This window comes from Euphorbia lathyris, chromosome 7 (assembly GCF_963576675.1).
Source record: "Euphorbia lathyris chromosome 7, ddEupLath1.1, whole genome shotgun sequence".
Lineage (NCBI taxonomy): Eukaryota > Viridiplantae > Streptophyta > Magnoliopsida > Malpighiales > Euphorbiaceae > Euphorbia > Euphorbia lathyris.
Genome location: NC_088916.1, coordinates 60,672,959 through 60,686,168, shown reverse-complemented (window position 1 = coordinate 60,686,168; position 13,210 = coordinate 60,672,959). Strand labels below are relative to the sequence as shown.

The 13,210-nt window shown below is 38.1% G+C and overlaps 2 protein-coding genes across 2 annotated transcripts; one reads left to right on the top strand and one right to left on the bottom strand.

Moving 5' to 3' along the window:
• Positions 1–4,864: 4,864 nt before the first annotated feature.
• LOC136235377 (auxin response factor 5) lies at positions 4,865–10,106 on the top strand. Its single transcript, XM_066025024.1, has 13 exons — positions 4,865–5,821; positions 6,033–6,145; positions 6,332–6,430; positions 6,522–6,578; positions 6,656–6,808; positions 6,894–6,978; positions 7,047–7,137; positions 7,244–7,408; positions 7,491–7,613; positions 7,719–7,930; positions 8,010–9,289; positions 9,373–9,563; positions 9,635–10,106. Exons 1-13 carry the CDS (start codon positions 5,701–5,703, stop codon positions 9,774–9,776), a joined length of 2,832 nt encoding a protein of 943 aa, XP_065881096.1. The 5' UTR covers positions 4,865–5,700; the 3' UTR covers positions 9,777–10,106.
• Positions 10,107–10,996: 890 nt separating this feature from the next.
• On the bottom strand, positions 10,997–12,762 carry LOC136201131 (probable methyltransferase At1g29790). Its single transcript, XM_065991717.1, has one exon. It carries the CDS (start codon positions 12,561–12,563, stop codon positions 11,304–11,306), a length of 1,260 nt encoding a protein of 419 aa, XP_065847789.1. The 5' UTR covers positions 12,564–12,762; the 3' UTR covers positions 10,997–11,303.
• Between the last annotated feature and the right edge of the window lie 448 nt (positions 12,763–13,210).

Below are 13,210 nucleotides of genomic sequence, written 5' to 3'. Positions count from 1 at the left end.
ACAATCAATAAGTGCAATTGCACAAACAAATTCTTGGTATGAGTATGCATAACATCTTGGTTTTGTGATCGGGTTGTATGGCCGGGGGTACGTTACCCATGCGTTCAACCGGTACAAAAGGCCCCTCACATTGGAAAGAAAACGGGAAGAGGGAATCTAATTCTTCAAACGACTTGGTTTTGTGGTCGGGTTGTATGGCTGGGGGTACGTTACCCATGCATTTCAACCGGTACAAAAGGCTCCTCACACTGTCAAGTAATCTAATTAATTTAGCTTAACAACCTTAGTGTTTTGAATTGAAGGTTCACGGTGAATGATTTGGTTGTACATTTTTGGCTAAACAAGATTAGGTTTCTATCCATCTTCTTAGAGTTTGGCTACTGAGATTATCTTTGAGAATGAGTTTTCATAGGACGACCCCCTATCATCTTCGGTTCAAGGGTAGTTAGTAAGGTGTGTTGTTTGGAAATAATCCGGAAATGTCAAGAGTCCAAGGGCTATGTGATTTAACTCCTTCTAAATGCTCGTCTTCCTTGCTTGAGGACAATCAAGGCTCAAGTGTGGGGAGGTTGATATTTCCATATTTCATAGATGTTTAGGGGCGTTTCCTTCATTGTTCTTAGTTATTTTCAACCGTTTTCGTTTATTATTTTCGTGCTTTAGGTCGGTTTTATGTTTTCTTTACCTTATGGCATGATTAGTGTTTTTCAGGACTTTTTGGACTTCCTCGGAGCTTTAGGAAGCAGTCAGGCATCAATCGAGCGGACGGGGAGCTGAAGTGGACTCGGCCACATACTGTCTCACCGAGACAACCACTGTCTCGCCGAGACAACCACTGTCTCGCCGAGACAACCCCCTTCTCGGCGAGACAAAACGCGAATTATCGCTTCTGCAAGAGCAAATCCGGCCTTTAATGCTGAGTTGGCCCTATGAAGACCTGAAAATATCAATTTTTATTCCTATAATTTCCCTTTTTGCCCTTTTAGCTCTTGGTGTGACTATAAAAGGGAATTAGGTTTTATTTTTAGAGGGATCTTCTTTTCAAGCGATTGAGCAGCCATTTTTGTATCAGAACATTTTTTAGAAGCTAGGCTTTTGCTCAATCATTGCATTTGGGATTTTCAATTGCTCTCATTCCATTTCTTGAGACTTTCAATCTAGGATTCATCGACAATCACTAGAGTGACAGTCTAGTTTTCTTCTCCTTTGTACTTTTCTATTGAATTTCAATATATTTATGGATTTCATCTCTATCATTATGATTGTGTTGATTTGCCTATCTATGAGCTAATCTCCATCCGATCTGGGATGGAGGTGAATTTGGTGTGAATGATTATATCTGGATTTAGAGTCAGGGTATGATTTGATTGTCAACTATAATCTGATTGTCTGTATTTAATGTCTTGATTCCGAGAGGAGATAGAATTTTAGATAGATTCGAGACCGAGAGGAGAGAGTCTAATCTGAACCCTTACAGTCAGACCTCGCTAGGATACTAGGGGTGCGGTTCTTACTCGGGCTACGGCTTAGAGTTCAACCAAACAGGACTTGGTAATGCTTTGCATGTCATAGAACATATTGCATAACCAAGCTATTATTTGAACACATGTGAATAGGGGCCTTAGAATACTGATCACATTCGTGCCCTTTCTAGAACGGTTGCCGTTATGTGCTGACATGATTTGATAACTCATTGCTCTCAACCTAGATAAATGATTCGACCAAAGGATCCGAAATCCTAGATTTCTCATCCATTAATCTCATCAATTGATATCCCTAGCGTTAATTTTCAGTTCCTTATAATTAATTGCACACTTAGTTAATGCCAATTCCATCCCAATCTTATTTGTCTTGACATTTGGACGTTTGATTAGACTTAGTGGCTCTGCAATCCTGTCTCCCTGTGGGTTCGACATGTGATTGCACACTTTATTACTTGTTGCGATAGGTTTATACTTGACCTTAATTTTGCTATATATCCAAGGAGCATCACTCCTCAAAGAGATTATCAAGCTCAAAGTCACTCTCCCTTTCTTCAAGATAAATACTCTCACTTTCCTTAAGCATACAAGTGAAGTTTTGCTTAAGGGGCATTTTACCAAACACATAGGGAGCACGCTTTGCAACATGAGCTCTCTCAATGTTCCCACATGCTAGCACTCATTCCTCCTCATTCATATATGAATTCAAACTATCACTTACAATTACATTGCCCAAAAACTCATAATGAGAATTTAAATCATCATCAACACCACAAACATCCAACTTCTCACTAGTGATTTGATTACCCATAACTTCAATATGAGAAATTGAAACTTTAGGGTTTACCTCTTGAATGTGCAATGGAGGAAAGCGTAGTGATGGTGTTTTAGGAGACATAATTGGGTCTTTTATATTTCTTCGTTGTTAGGCAATGTTTCAGATTTCTATATGAAATCTTTCCATGCTTTCTCTCATCTCCATCATTTCATTAGCAAACATCTGGTGTTGCTCCCTTACTTCGATTCTCAAGTCTTCAATCTTTTTTTCTAGTACATCCATTGCTTCTTGTGGTAACCTCAATTGAACCATTTTCGAAAGAAGTCTCAGGTTAGGAAACGATCGACTCTGATACCAATATCAACTGATGGCTTTTTAAAATCCACACAACATATGGGAATAGTCATGTGGCGTGTGAGCTCTATTTCCACATGTTGTAGACATCCCTTCCTCTTGGTGTGTCATCCATTTGGCTCGGCTTCTCCCAATTTCCATTTCTACACATTCAATTGACCTGATGCCCTCTTCATTTTTGTTTATTATTTAGAGTCACGGTGGATCAAAATTAATTAGGACACTGCTAGTAAAGGCAACCCTAACAAGGCCTCAATTGGGGGAGTTATTTTTTGTAATGATCAAGGGGGTTAGATTGGTAGTTTTGCAGTTAATCTTAGCATTTGCATGATTGTGCTTGTCAAACTTTAGGGTTTATACTTTGGTTTGAACTTGGTGTGGAATAAAAGCATCATGCATGTAGTTTTTGAGTTGGACTCCTAATTTGTGATTAGACTTGTGCTCAACTACGATCGCCCCTTTCATAAGTCTTTTTAGCTTAACGACGAATGCAAGAAGTTGATTAACTGAGATTGGGAGATCAAGATTGTGCATGTTTATAGAGAAGGTAACAAAGCATTAGACTGAATGAGGAACTTCACAAATCTCTTTTTGGGTCTTCACGTATGTGATGTGCTTGCTATAGGCATTCATGATATTATCTTTCCTGGCCTCTGTGGTTTGCGATTACTACAGATAGTGTTTAGTTTCCTTTTACTTTTTGCCTTTCTTTTTGTTCCCTTGATGTTTTTAACCCATCTGTGTTACCAAAAGAGAAAGTAGTGGGTAGAGCTGTAATCGAGACGAGCTTTAGCTTACTCATGTCCAACTCGTTAGAAAATTGAAGAGCTTGAGTTCAATATTATGTTCATGAGCTGTTCGCGAGCTTATTAACGAGCTTTACTCGTGAGCAGCTAGTTAATTACGCGCATTAACTTCGCTTGCGAACAACTATTAATTATGTTCATTAATTATATTGATTTGAAATTTTAAGATAAAACTACATAGTTTTGAAATCTATAAAACTAAAATTTACGCAAAATTACGTTGTTTTATATTTCACCTTCTATAGAAAATATTATTAGTAAAAGATATGAACATTATAATCGAGTTTGCTAATGAGCTTGTTCATAATCTATAATCGAGTTTGCTCGAGAGCCTTCAAGCCGAGCTTCGCTATGCTCAAGCTTGACTCATTTATAAATCGAACCGAAAACGATCGACACTCATCATTTACAGCCCTAGTAGCAAAGACCTAATGTGTTGAAAAATATATGATCAACAATGCATCAAAATTAGATTTAGGGTTTCAATCTATCAAAAATGAAAACAAGAAGACCTCAAAATGAATTTTACTTCTTTCTTTAATAAGATTATTTTTAATACTCATTTTTTGAAACAAAACAAAATTTCCATACTAAAAAGGAGAGAGAGATTGGAGTGGTTGAATTGAAAAATAAAAGAAACACCAAAATGGGGAAAATAAAAATAAAGAAAAAACTAAAAAATAAAAGGGTAATTAATTTATTAGTCCTTATATTTTGACAAAACACACTGTTTAGTCCCTGTATTTTCAAAAACACATGGTAAGGTCCCTAACCTTTTTCTCAGTGAACTGTTTAGTCCTTCCGTCTGTTTGTTACATTTTTTACCGTTTATGACTTCGGAAATGACTAAATTACCCTTTACTATTTACCTTCAAACTTCAGAAGAGTAATCCAATTTAGAAGAAGAAGCTATTTGCATGGAGAACAATAAAAAGAACAGACTCAACGCTTACGAATTTGAACGATTAAGAAGAAAATTAAGAACAAGAACACTCAAAGTTGATTTCAGATGCATTAGAGTTTAAAGGAAAGCAAAATAAAGGAAAAGAAGAACACAAATCCAAATTGACTAACAGAATCTTCATGAGAGTCTAACGGCAGGGACTAAACAGTTCACCAAGAAAAACATTAGGGACTAAACAGTTCACCGAAAAAAACGTTAGGGACTTTAGTGTGTGTTTTTGAAAATACAGGGACTAAACAGTGTGTTTTGTCAAAATATAGGGACTAATAAATTAATTACCCAAAATAAAAAGCCAGAACTAGCTTAGCTAGCTAGAGAGAGAGAAATTCCCGCTAATCCTCGTAATCCACGTGCTAAAATGCGCCACCTTGACATTCTTCCGTTTGCAAAAAACACCCCCTTCCCCTCCCTCCTTTTTTAAAAATCCATCTCTTTCTATCTCTAACTTTTTCTCTCTCTATCTCTACACTGCTTCTTTTCCCCTTTGCTTATCATATTTCTCTCTGTGCTGCTTCCGTGTTCTGATAGTGTTCACTGTCAAGTTCTCTTATTTTATTTTATTTCTTTATTCCCATTAAAATATTGTATTTTCACTGTTGAAAGCTGCAACTTAAATCGCCATTTTCAGAAAGTGTGCGCAGGATAAGAGCTGTCACGCTCTTTCTCCTCTTAACCAAATACACATTTATAGAGATTAAAAGATACCTAAAGGAGGGACCTTTTTTCCGTTTCTCTCCTTTTAATCTTTTTCCCCCTTGTTACCAATTGAATGGAGATGAGAGGAGAGGGGAATTGGATGGAATCAAAACAGTGATGATGGTATGTGTTAAAAAGTTCATTGAAAGGTCGGTTTCTGTAGTAGTAGGAGGATAAAAAAAAGGAACTTGAGAGAGAGGGATAAGGAGGAGAAGTGAGACCCACTTCCATGCTTGGTTTGGCGTGCTTTGATGCAAAATGATGGGTTTTGGTTTTGCCTCTTGATATGTCAAAAGGCCCACCTTAAAAAGATCTCCTTACTTACCTTTTTGCAGGTTTTGTTCCTTGATTTTGGACTCTTGGGGTAGAGAGAGAAAGAAAAGAAAAGAAGAAGAAGAAGACGAAGACCTCTCTTTTGGGTCCAATGGGGATTGGTCTTTTTTGGTGTCCTTGAGATTCCCTTCCCATGACATGGCTTGATCATATATCTGAATTTACAGGAAGCTTTTTATTGGCTGGTGGTAGCAAGGACTTGTCCCCCCCCTTTTCTCTTGATGTGAATATGGGTTTTCCTTTTGAGTTCTTCTGGTTGGAGTAGTAGAAACTAGAAACTCTATTAAGATGGGTTCTGTTGAAGAGAAAATGAAAGTTGGGAGCTTCGTTAATAATGGAGCTGGAGCTGGAGCCCAAACCAATCTGTTAGAGGAAATGAAGTTGTTAAAAGAAATCCAGGACCATTCTGGTTAGTAAAAGCTTCTCTCTTTTTTATTTGTTCTAAAAGTTTGGCTTTTTGTTTAATTAAGTTTCAAATAATCTGGTAAAAGTTTTCATTTTTAACATGTGCTCTTATCTTGGTTCCTTCCTATTCCTACTTATATGTCAATACCCTTTAAGGCAATGCAAGAGTTTGTCTTCTTATAATCAAGACCTTTGTTTGTCCTGTTTCATTTCAGGAACCCGTAAAACCATTAGCTCCGAGCTCTGGTATGCTTGTGCAGGTCCACTTGTTTCCTTGCCTCAGGTTGGAAGTCTTGTCTATTATTTCCCTCAAGGCCACAGCGAACAGGTTCACATTTCTACAAATCTATGATAAATTTGGGGAAAAAAATTCAATCTTGTTACCTTTTCAGTTCTTAATTTTGGTACCTTCTCTTTAAATAGAATGTTTCAATGGTATCTGTGCTATCTTGTTTGCTGATTACTTCATTATTTGAGCTTGGAAGAACTTACAAATGGTGATTTGAATGTATAGGTTGCGGTTTCGACGAGAAGAACAGCTACTTCTCAAATTCCTAACTACCCAAATCTTCCTTCTCAGCTGTTGTGCCAAATTCACAATGTCACTCTTCATGTATACCATTTCAGTACCTATTTGTTTGGTTTCTCCTTGTTTTCATGCTACTTTTATGTAGAAGATTGTTGATTCCTTCCCTTGTGTTTAGGCGGACAAGGATACTGATGAGATCTATGCACAAATGAGTCTTCAACCAGTGAACTCTGTAAGTTTGATTTCCATATAATGATGTTCTAACTTCGTTTCAGTGGCACTTTAATTGATATGCATACTCTTCTATAGGAAAAAGATGTCTTTCCCATACCAGATTTTGGACTAAAGTCCAGCAAACATCCAAGTGAGTTTTTCTGTAAAACATTAACAGCAAGTGATACAAGCACTCATGGTGGATTTTCAGTGCCCCGGAGGGCAGCAGAAAAACTCTTTCCTCCTCTGGTGAGTTTTTATCCGAGTCTATAAACAAATGTTGTTGTTGCTATAATGTGTTAGATTAAATAGCTTTAGTGTTTTGGTTTCGTAGGATTACGCAATGCAGCCTCCGACTCAAGAGCTTGTTGTTCGAGACTTGCATGATAATACATGGACATTTCGCCATATATATAGAGGTGAGGAAGCTTTTCTTCTGCTACCACCACATTTGAATGCATATCTGTAATTCACCCTACTGATGCAGGGCAGCCGAAGCGGCACCTTCTAACCACTGGGTGGAGTTTATTTGTGGGTTCAAAAAGGCTTAAAGCAGGTGATTCTGTATTATTTATAAGGTATTGCTTCCTCAAGCTACAACTTTTAGTTGGAAGAGACATAGAAGTTGCAAAAGTTTCTTTGTTTGTGTTGAGGAATTTGCTGCTATCTTCCTAATTTTACCAGGGATGAGAAGTCACAGTTAATGGTGGGTATAAGGCGTGCAAATCGTCAACAAACAACATTACCATCGTCAGTTCTATCAGCTGACAGTATGCATATTGGTGTTCTTGCTGCTGCTGCTCATGCCGCCGCCAATCGCAGCCCCTTTACCATTTTTTACAATCCAAGGTATGTCATCATTTATAATACTCTATCCCTTTTCTTGACTGTTTTTGATGTGATGATCACAATTTCTCTCTGCAATCCATAGAGCATGCCCCTCGGAGTTTGTCATTCCTTTAGCTAAGTTCAGAAAGGCTATATATGGCACTCAAATTTCGGTTGGTATGAGGTTCGGTATGATGTTTGAAACTGAGGAGTCTGGCAAACGAAGGTATTATTCTGAATCACTGCAAAAGTTTGGATCTTGAATTCCTATTCGTTGGTTTGAAGTCTCACTTGTAGGCTCATTGTGTTTTTTTTTTTAATCTCTGAGCAGATATATGGGAACAATAGTTGGTGTGAGTGACTTAGATCCATTGAGATGGCCTGGTTCGAAATGGCGAAATCTTCAGGTAGAATGGGATGAACCAGGATGTTCTGATAAACAGAATAGGGTTAGTTCATGGGAAATTGAGACTCCTGAAAGTCTCTTCATTTTTCCTTCCCTCACTTCAGGTCTGAAGCGACCAATGCATTCAGGATTTTTTGGTAAGTTAATCATAAGACTGTTTTCTAGTAGAATTTGTTGTTAGTTAGTTGCTGACTATAGCTTCATGTTTTTTAAAAGGTGGAGAAACTGAATGGGGGAACATGGTAAAAAGACCTCTTGTCTGGCTTCCAGAAAATGGAAATGCAAATTTTCCTTATTCTTCGATGCCGAACCTGTGCTCTGACCGAATGTTGAAGATGTTAGTGAAACCTCAAGTTACTAACTATCCTGGAATCTGTGAGTCTGCACTTCAAGAATTCTCTGCTAAGGGTGTTTCTTTCGATGATGTTAAGTCCATGTCGGGATCAATCAATCAGATGCCTCAGCTTAACCAGTCAGTAGCTATGCCAGTAGAAAACCAGAATTATTCCCAATTCTGCTCCAACCAATCTGAGGCTATTTACTCGTCTTCACCGAAAATAAATGTTGCTGGGAAGTTGCATCCTCCAAGAGACACTGAAAATCAAACACCAGATGTAATTAATGTAGAGAAGTTGAAATCAGAACCTGAGCATTCTGCTGATCAGTTAAGTCAGGTAACTTCGACGGGAGATTGCAAGGAAAAAGCATCCTTGAGTCCTCCACATCCACAGAACACCGGAAACATGCTCGAGTTCCAAAATCAGAACCAGGCTAACTTCCATGGCCAAAACAATCTCATCTGGCCTGAACCTTCTGGTTTGCATTCCCAGCAACTTCATATGCCCCAAGCTGATTCCCATTCTATGAATGTTCCGTTTCCTTTCCTCGACACCGAAGACTGGATATCAAGTCCATCTTGCATGTCTCTCCCTGGAATTTATGGATCATCGGGGCCTTTGTCAATGTTTGGATTGCAAGAACCATCGGCTATGCTTCCTGAAGCGATTAATCCCTCAATGCCTACAATGCATCAGGATTTATGGGATCAGCAACTTAACAATTTACGGATTTTATCTCCGCCAAACCAACTCACCCCTTTAGCTCAGCAACACCCGTGTAGCCTTAACTCAAGTGGAGGGAAAGATCTGTCAGATGAGAGTAATGATCAAAGTGGGATTTACATTGATGTTGGCAATAGGGGAAGTGCTGTGATTGATCCTTCTGTCTCCAATGCTATTTTGGATGAGTTCTGCACATCAAAGGATGCTGATTTCCAGAATCCTGCAGATTGTTTGCTTGGAAATTTCAGCTCGAGCCAAGATGTTCAGTCTCAGATCACATCAGCAAGCCTGGCAGAATCTCAAGTTTTCTCACAGCAAGAATTTCCAGACAGCTCAGGTGGTACATCTTCAAGCAATGTGGATTTTGAAAAGGGCAATTATATGAACAGCAACTCATGGCAGCAAGTCGCTCCGCGGGTGCGAACGTACACTAAGGTAAGAAGCTTGTTATGCTTCTTCCATGTTATGCTTAAGATTCTGTAATTTCGTTAGTTAATGTTATGTTATGTGGTTTGCAGGTTCAAAAGGCAGGTTCTGTTGGGAGGTCAATTGATGTCTCAAGTTTCAAAACCTATGAAGAACTTTGTTCTGCAATTGAATCCATGTTTGGACTTGAGGGACTGCTTAATAATCCAAGGGAGTCGGGATGGAAGCTCGTCTACGTAGACTACGAGAACGATGTCCTGCTTATTGGAGATGATCCATGGGAGTAAGTATCATTATTATCATCTGTTTTGCCTTGTTTTCGGGATTGATTGATTAACTGTTGTTTATGTTCAGGGAATTCGTGGGGTGTGTCCGGTGCATAAGGATTCTTTCACCCTCGGAAGTTCAGCAGATGAGTGAGGAGGGAATGAAGCTCCTTAACAATGCCAATATGCAGGGTCTTACTGCCCCTGTCACTGAAGGCAACCGTGCTTGAGAACAACCCCTCCGACTCATTTTTATCGATCATGAACCACCCTTGAAAGGTCTTATCCTGATCTCGGCCATGTTGGTTTTTGGCTCGAAGGGTCTTGTGTTTATCGGGCGGATTCTGCCCCCAATACCTCGGTGATAATGAGTGATGTAGGCACATTTAAGTTGGTTTTTCCATTCTGTTAGGATGGCTATAGATGTATGAATGTAAGATAACATTAATTACAACTAATGCATGATATTAGTTTGTCAAGAATCTCTCTAAGCAAATGCATTTGATGACTTTGTAGATCTGTGAGAAAATATTCACCATCTTCCATTCAAATTCATGAAAGTTTCAGGTCTCTAAATGCAACAGAAGTCATTAGTAAAATCTGTTTACTTCAATTTAAAACATAATTTCATTGTGAATCTATGATATGTTTTCAAATCTTAAGGTTCCTTCGATATATGATGATCTCATATGACATCCCAGATTAAAAACATTCCTTGTAGTGATCCAGTTTGTTCTTAGGCAGTAATAGATCCCGGATTTATGATAGGATCCCGGATTTATAATAGGAGATGCTCCAATATCTATAGAGTTTAGTGCTTTTATCCTTAAAAAAATCCTCATTTCTGTGATTTGCCCAATTATGAATTTGTAACTTGGTAGCCAAGGATATGATATGAACATTCCAATTAATCATAGAGAGGTCAGCTATGTTGCAAAACGGACACCGGAAATCGGGAACCCGAAAACGCTACTGAAGAGGAGTTTTCTGAGCAACATAAGAGGTTAGTAATCACGTCCACACAAGAATGTTCCGAAACAACGAAGTAATTTAAGTTAAGAGTACTCGTTAGTCATCCATACAGATTTCTTCACACTGAATAATGGAAGGGTAAATTGCATTTATATCAATCTAAAGTAAATTCTAAAAAAACCCTCAACCTCAAGTAGCTGCATAAACCACTCTATTTCCTGCTACCAGTCGAAAGAAAAGGAGCCATTACCGGTCAGAAGTTGCGATTTTTACACATGTTTTTGCTTATGTCTCAAGTGGATTTCCTCTAATTTCACAAGCATGCTGCATTCATCTTCAACTCTATATCGGCCCAACCAAACAGTTCCACAATGGCAACATTTTACAAATTTGATCACATTTAGCACCACACCTAGTTCTTTGTTGCATACATTCAAAGTTTCCATGGGACAAAGGTGTAAAGATTGAAGACTAGAACTCAAAAGATAAACAGATTGTAGAATACAATATAATTTTTGTTTTCATTCCTAGTATTAACTTTGTTTTGGATTACTAAATCCACATAAGAACATAACAGAAGATGAAATAAAAAAAAGTTCTCTTAAGATAGCAAAAACATACATCACTTTCTCCCCCACAAATGATGTACTTATAGCACCTTAGAAGCAAGTTTCATCACCGATTTTGGGGCAGTTAAGAGGCACAAATTCTGTGCAAAAATCAAGGAAAGTTAGGAACTTCCATACCTCTTCCACTTCTATATGAAAACCCGAATCATCGATTCATCACACTCTTGCTGGTTTCTGCAGAACTGCAGACAAATAAATCTCAGATTTGCCTGATCCAGCTGTATCTATCTTCTCTCCCACAACCCATTTAAGCTTTTTATAACCGAATCGCTCGATCAACCGAGTCAAAACCCTCTTCTTCTCATCATCAACACAATAGAAGTTATCCAACCAAAACAATCCGCCAGCTCGCAAAATTCTATCAATGTCAAACATCAAGAACTCAAATTTCTCAACTTTGCTTCCCACTTCCAATCCACTAGATGAATGAACTAAATCAAACACATTATCATAGAATGGGAATCTATGATCTAAGCTCAAATAAAGAGGGAAAAGCCCTCTTGCTGCAATGAATTCACTAAATGGAGCATCAATGTTCAAAGTATTTGTGATGATTGTAACATTCCTCTCTGCCATTCTAGCAGCAAAAGTGCCTGAACCACCCCCAATATCTAACCCTATTCTAATCCCCCCACTTCCTAACCCTAAAACATCATCAATTACAAAATCAGTCTTACTTCTAGCTTTAACATACTTCTGATTCTCACCATTAGACAAATCAAAGCAACCTACACAATCTCTACTTAATTTCTTCTTATTCAAACACTCAATGCTCTTACAACCAAGTCCACTCCAAGTCAAAATCTTATCACTAACCGGTTTCCATAGAGAAATTGGGAAAGGGGAAAGACCCACCTTTGGGGGACTTTTAGCAAAGCATCTCCTTCTCGGCAAAGGCTCACATCCACGCAATATTAGCTTCTGGGCAAGGCTCCAATCATCAGGACAAGGTCCAGAGACCTTGTAAGACATGTATTGAGACAACAAATCAGCAGATTTCTCACAAAAATGACCCACAGATGCCACCATTTCAGTGATTCCAGTTCTGGAATCTTTCCCCAGAGGGAGCTGATGATGTTGGAGGAACAATTTGAGCTCAAAGGGGAGATTGGGCCTGGAAACATCAAGTGTATCATACCCTAAGAGCTCCTTTTCCATTTTTGCAAGCTTTTTCTGAGAAGAATCGATTTCTTTGAGAATTAGAGAGACTTGCTCGGAAATTAGAGAAATGTTCTTGTGGGTATGGAGGAAGTTGTTGGTCTGATGGTGTTTTGGGGAGGAAGTGAAGGCGTAGAGAGCAAATAGATTAGTGGAAATGACAGAGAAGAGCATGAGAATGTTAACAGCTGAAGAACAGAAAGTAGCTCGCTTGAATCTGGCAGTTCCATCGCCAATTTTGAGAGATACCGATCCCATCTTGAGAGAGACAAAGGGGGGTTTAGATTTGGATTACAGTGAAGAGAAGAGAGTGAGATTTGTGAAAAGTATAGACTTTTTTTGTTTTAAAGTAAGTAAAAGAACAGAGTGTTTACAAAATTTAACACGGACACACACAGAGAGAGAAAGGGTGTGTGGTCTGGATTTTGTCGGTTGCAGTTAAGCCTTGAGTAAATTTAAGGATAGGACTTGAGATATGATTTATGATGTTCATTTCTCTTTCTAGTCCTTGTGTTTTCAAAGTCTTAGTTTTGTTTTGTACTAATTCAATCTTTTTCTTTAATACTAATAACAAAATTAAATTTCTTGTTTTTTTTTTTTTTGAAGAAAATTAAATTTATTGTTGATAAGGTATAAGAGACTATATTCCCTTTCTAATTGAATGATGGATAGAATAAGTAATGTTAGAGAGAGAAATGATTGTTTATAATATAATATTGGAATATGGATAAAATTTATTAGAGCAAAATTAATAAAATGGTATCCATATTCCATATTATATTATAAAATGGAGTATTATTCGGACTCGGGGAAATTTACAGTTAAAACTGCGTATCAGTTACTTTGGTCGAAGCTGAGTGCGGTGGGTAGCCCTCAAGGCAGTCAAACCAACTCTTATACGAGCT

Excerpts from the sequence above, each read along its gene's own strand:
- LOC136235377 (XM_066025024.1), top strand. The coding sequence starts at position 5,701 with ATGGGTTCTGTTGAAGAGAAAATGAAAGTTGGGAGCTTCGTTAATAAT. Across the intron at positions 7,409-7,490 it reads ACCATTTTTTACAATCCAAG|AGCATGCCCCTCGGAGTTTG; the intron begins GTATGTCATCAT and ends TGCAATCCATAG. Across the intron at positions 7,931-8,009 it reads AATGCATTCAGGATTTTTTG|GTGGAGAAACTGAATGGGGG; the intron begins GTAAGTTAATCA and ends GTTTTTTAAAAG.
- LOC136201131 (XM_065991717.1), bottom strand. The coding sequence starts at position 12,563 with ATGGGATCGGTATCTCTCAAAATTGGCGATGGAACTGCCAGATTCAAG.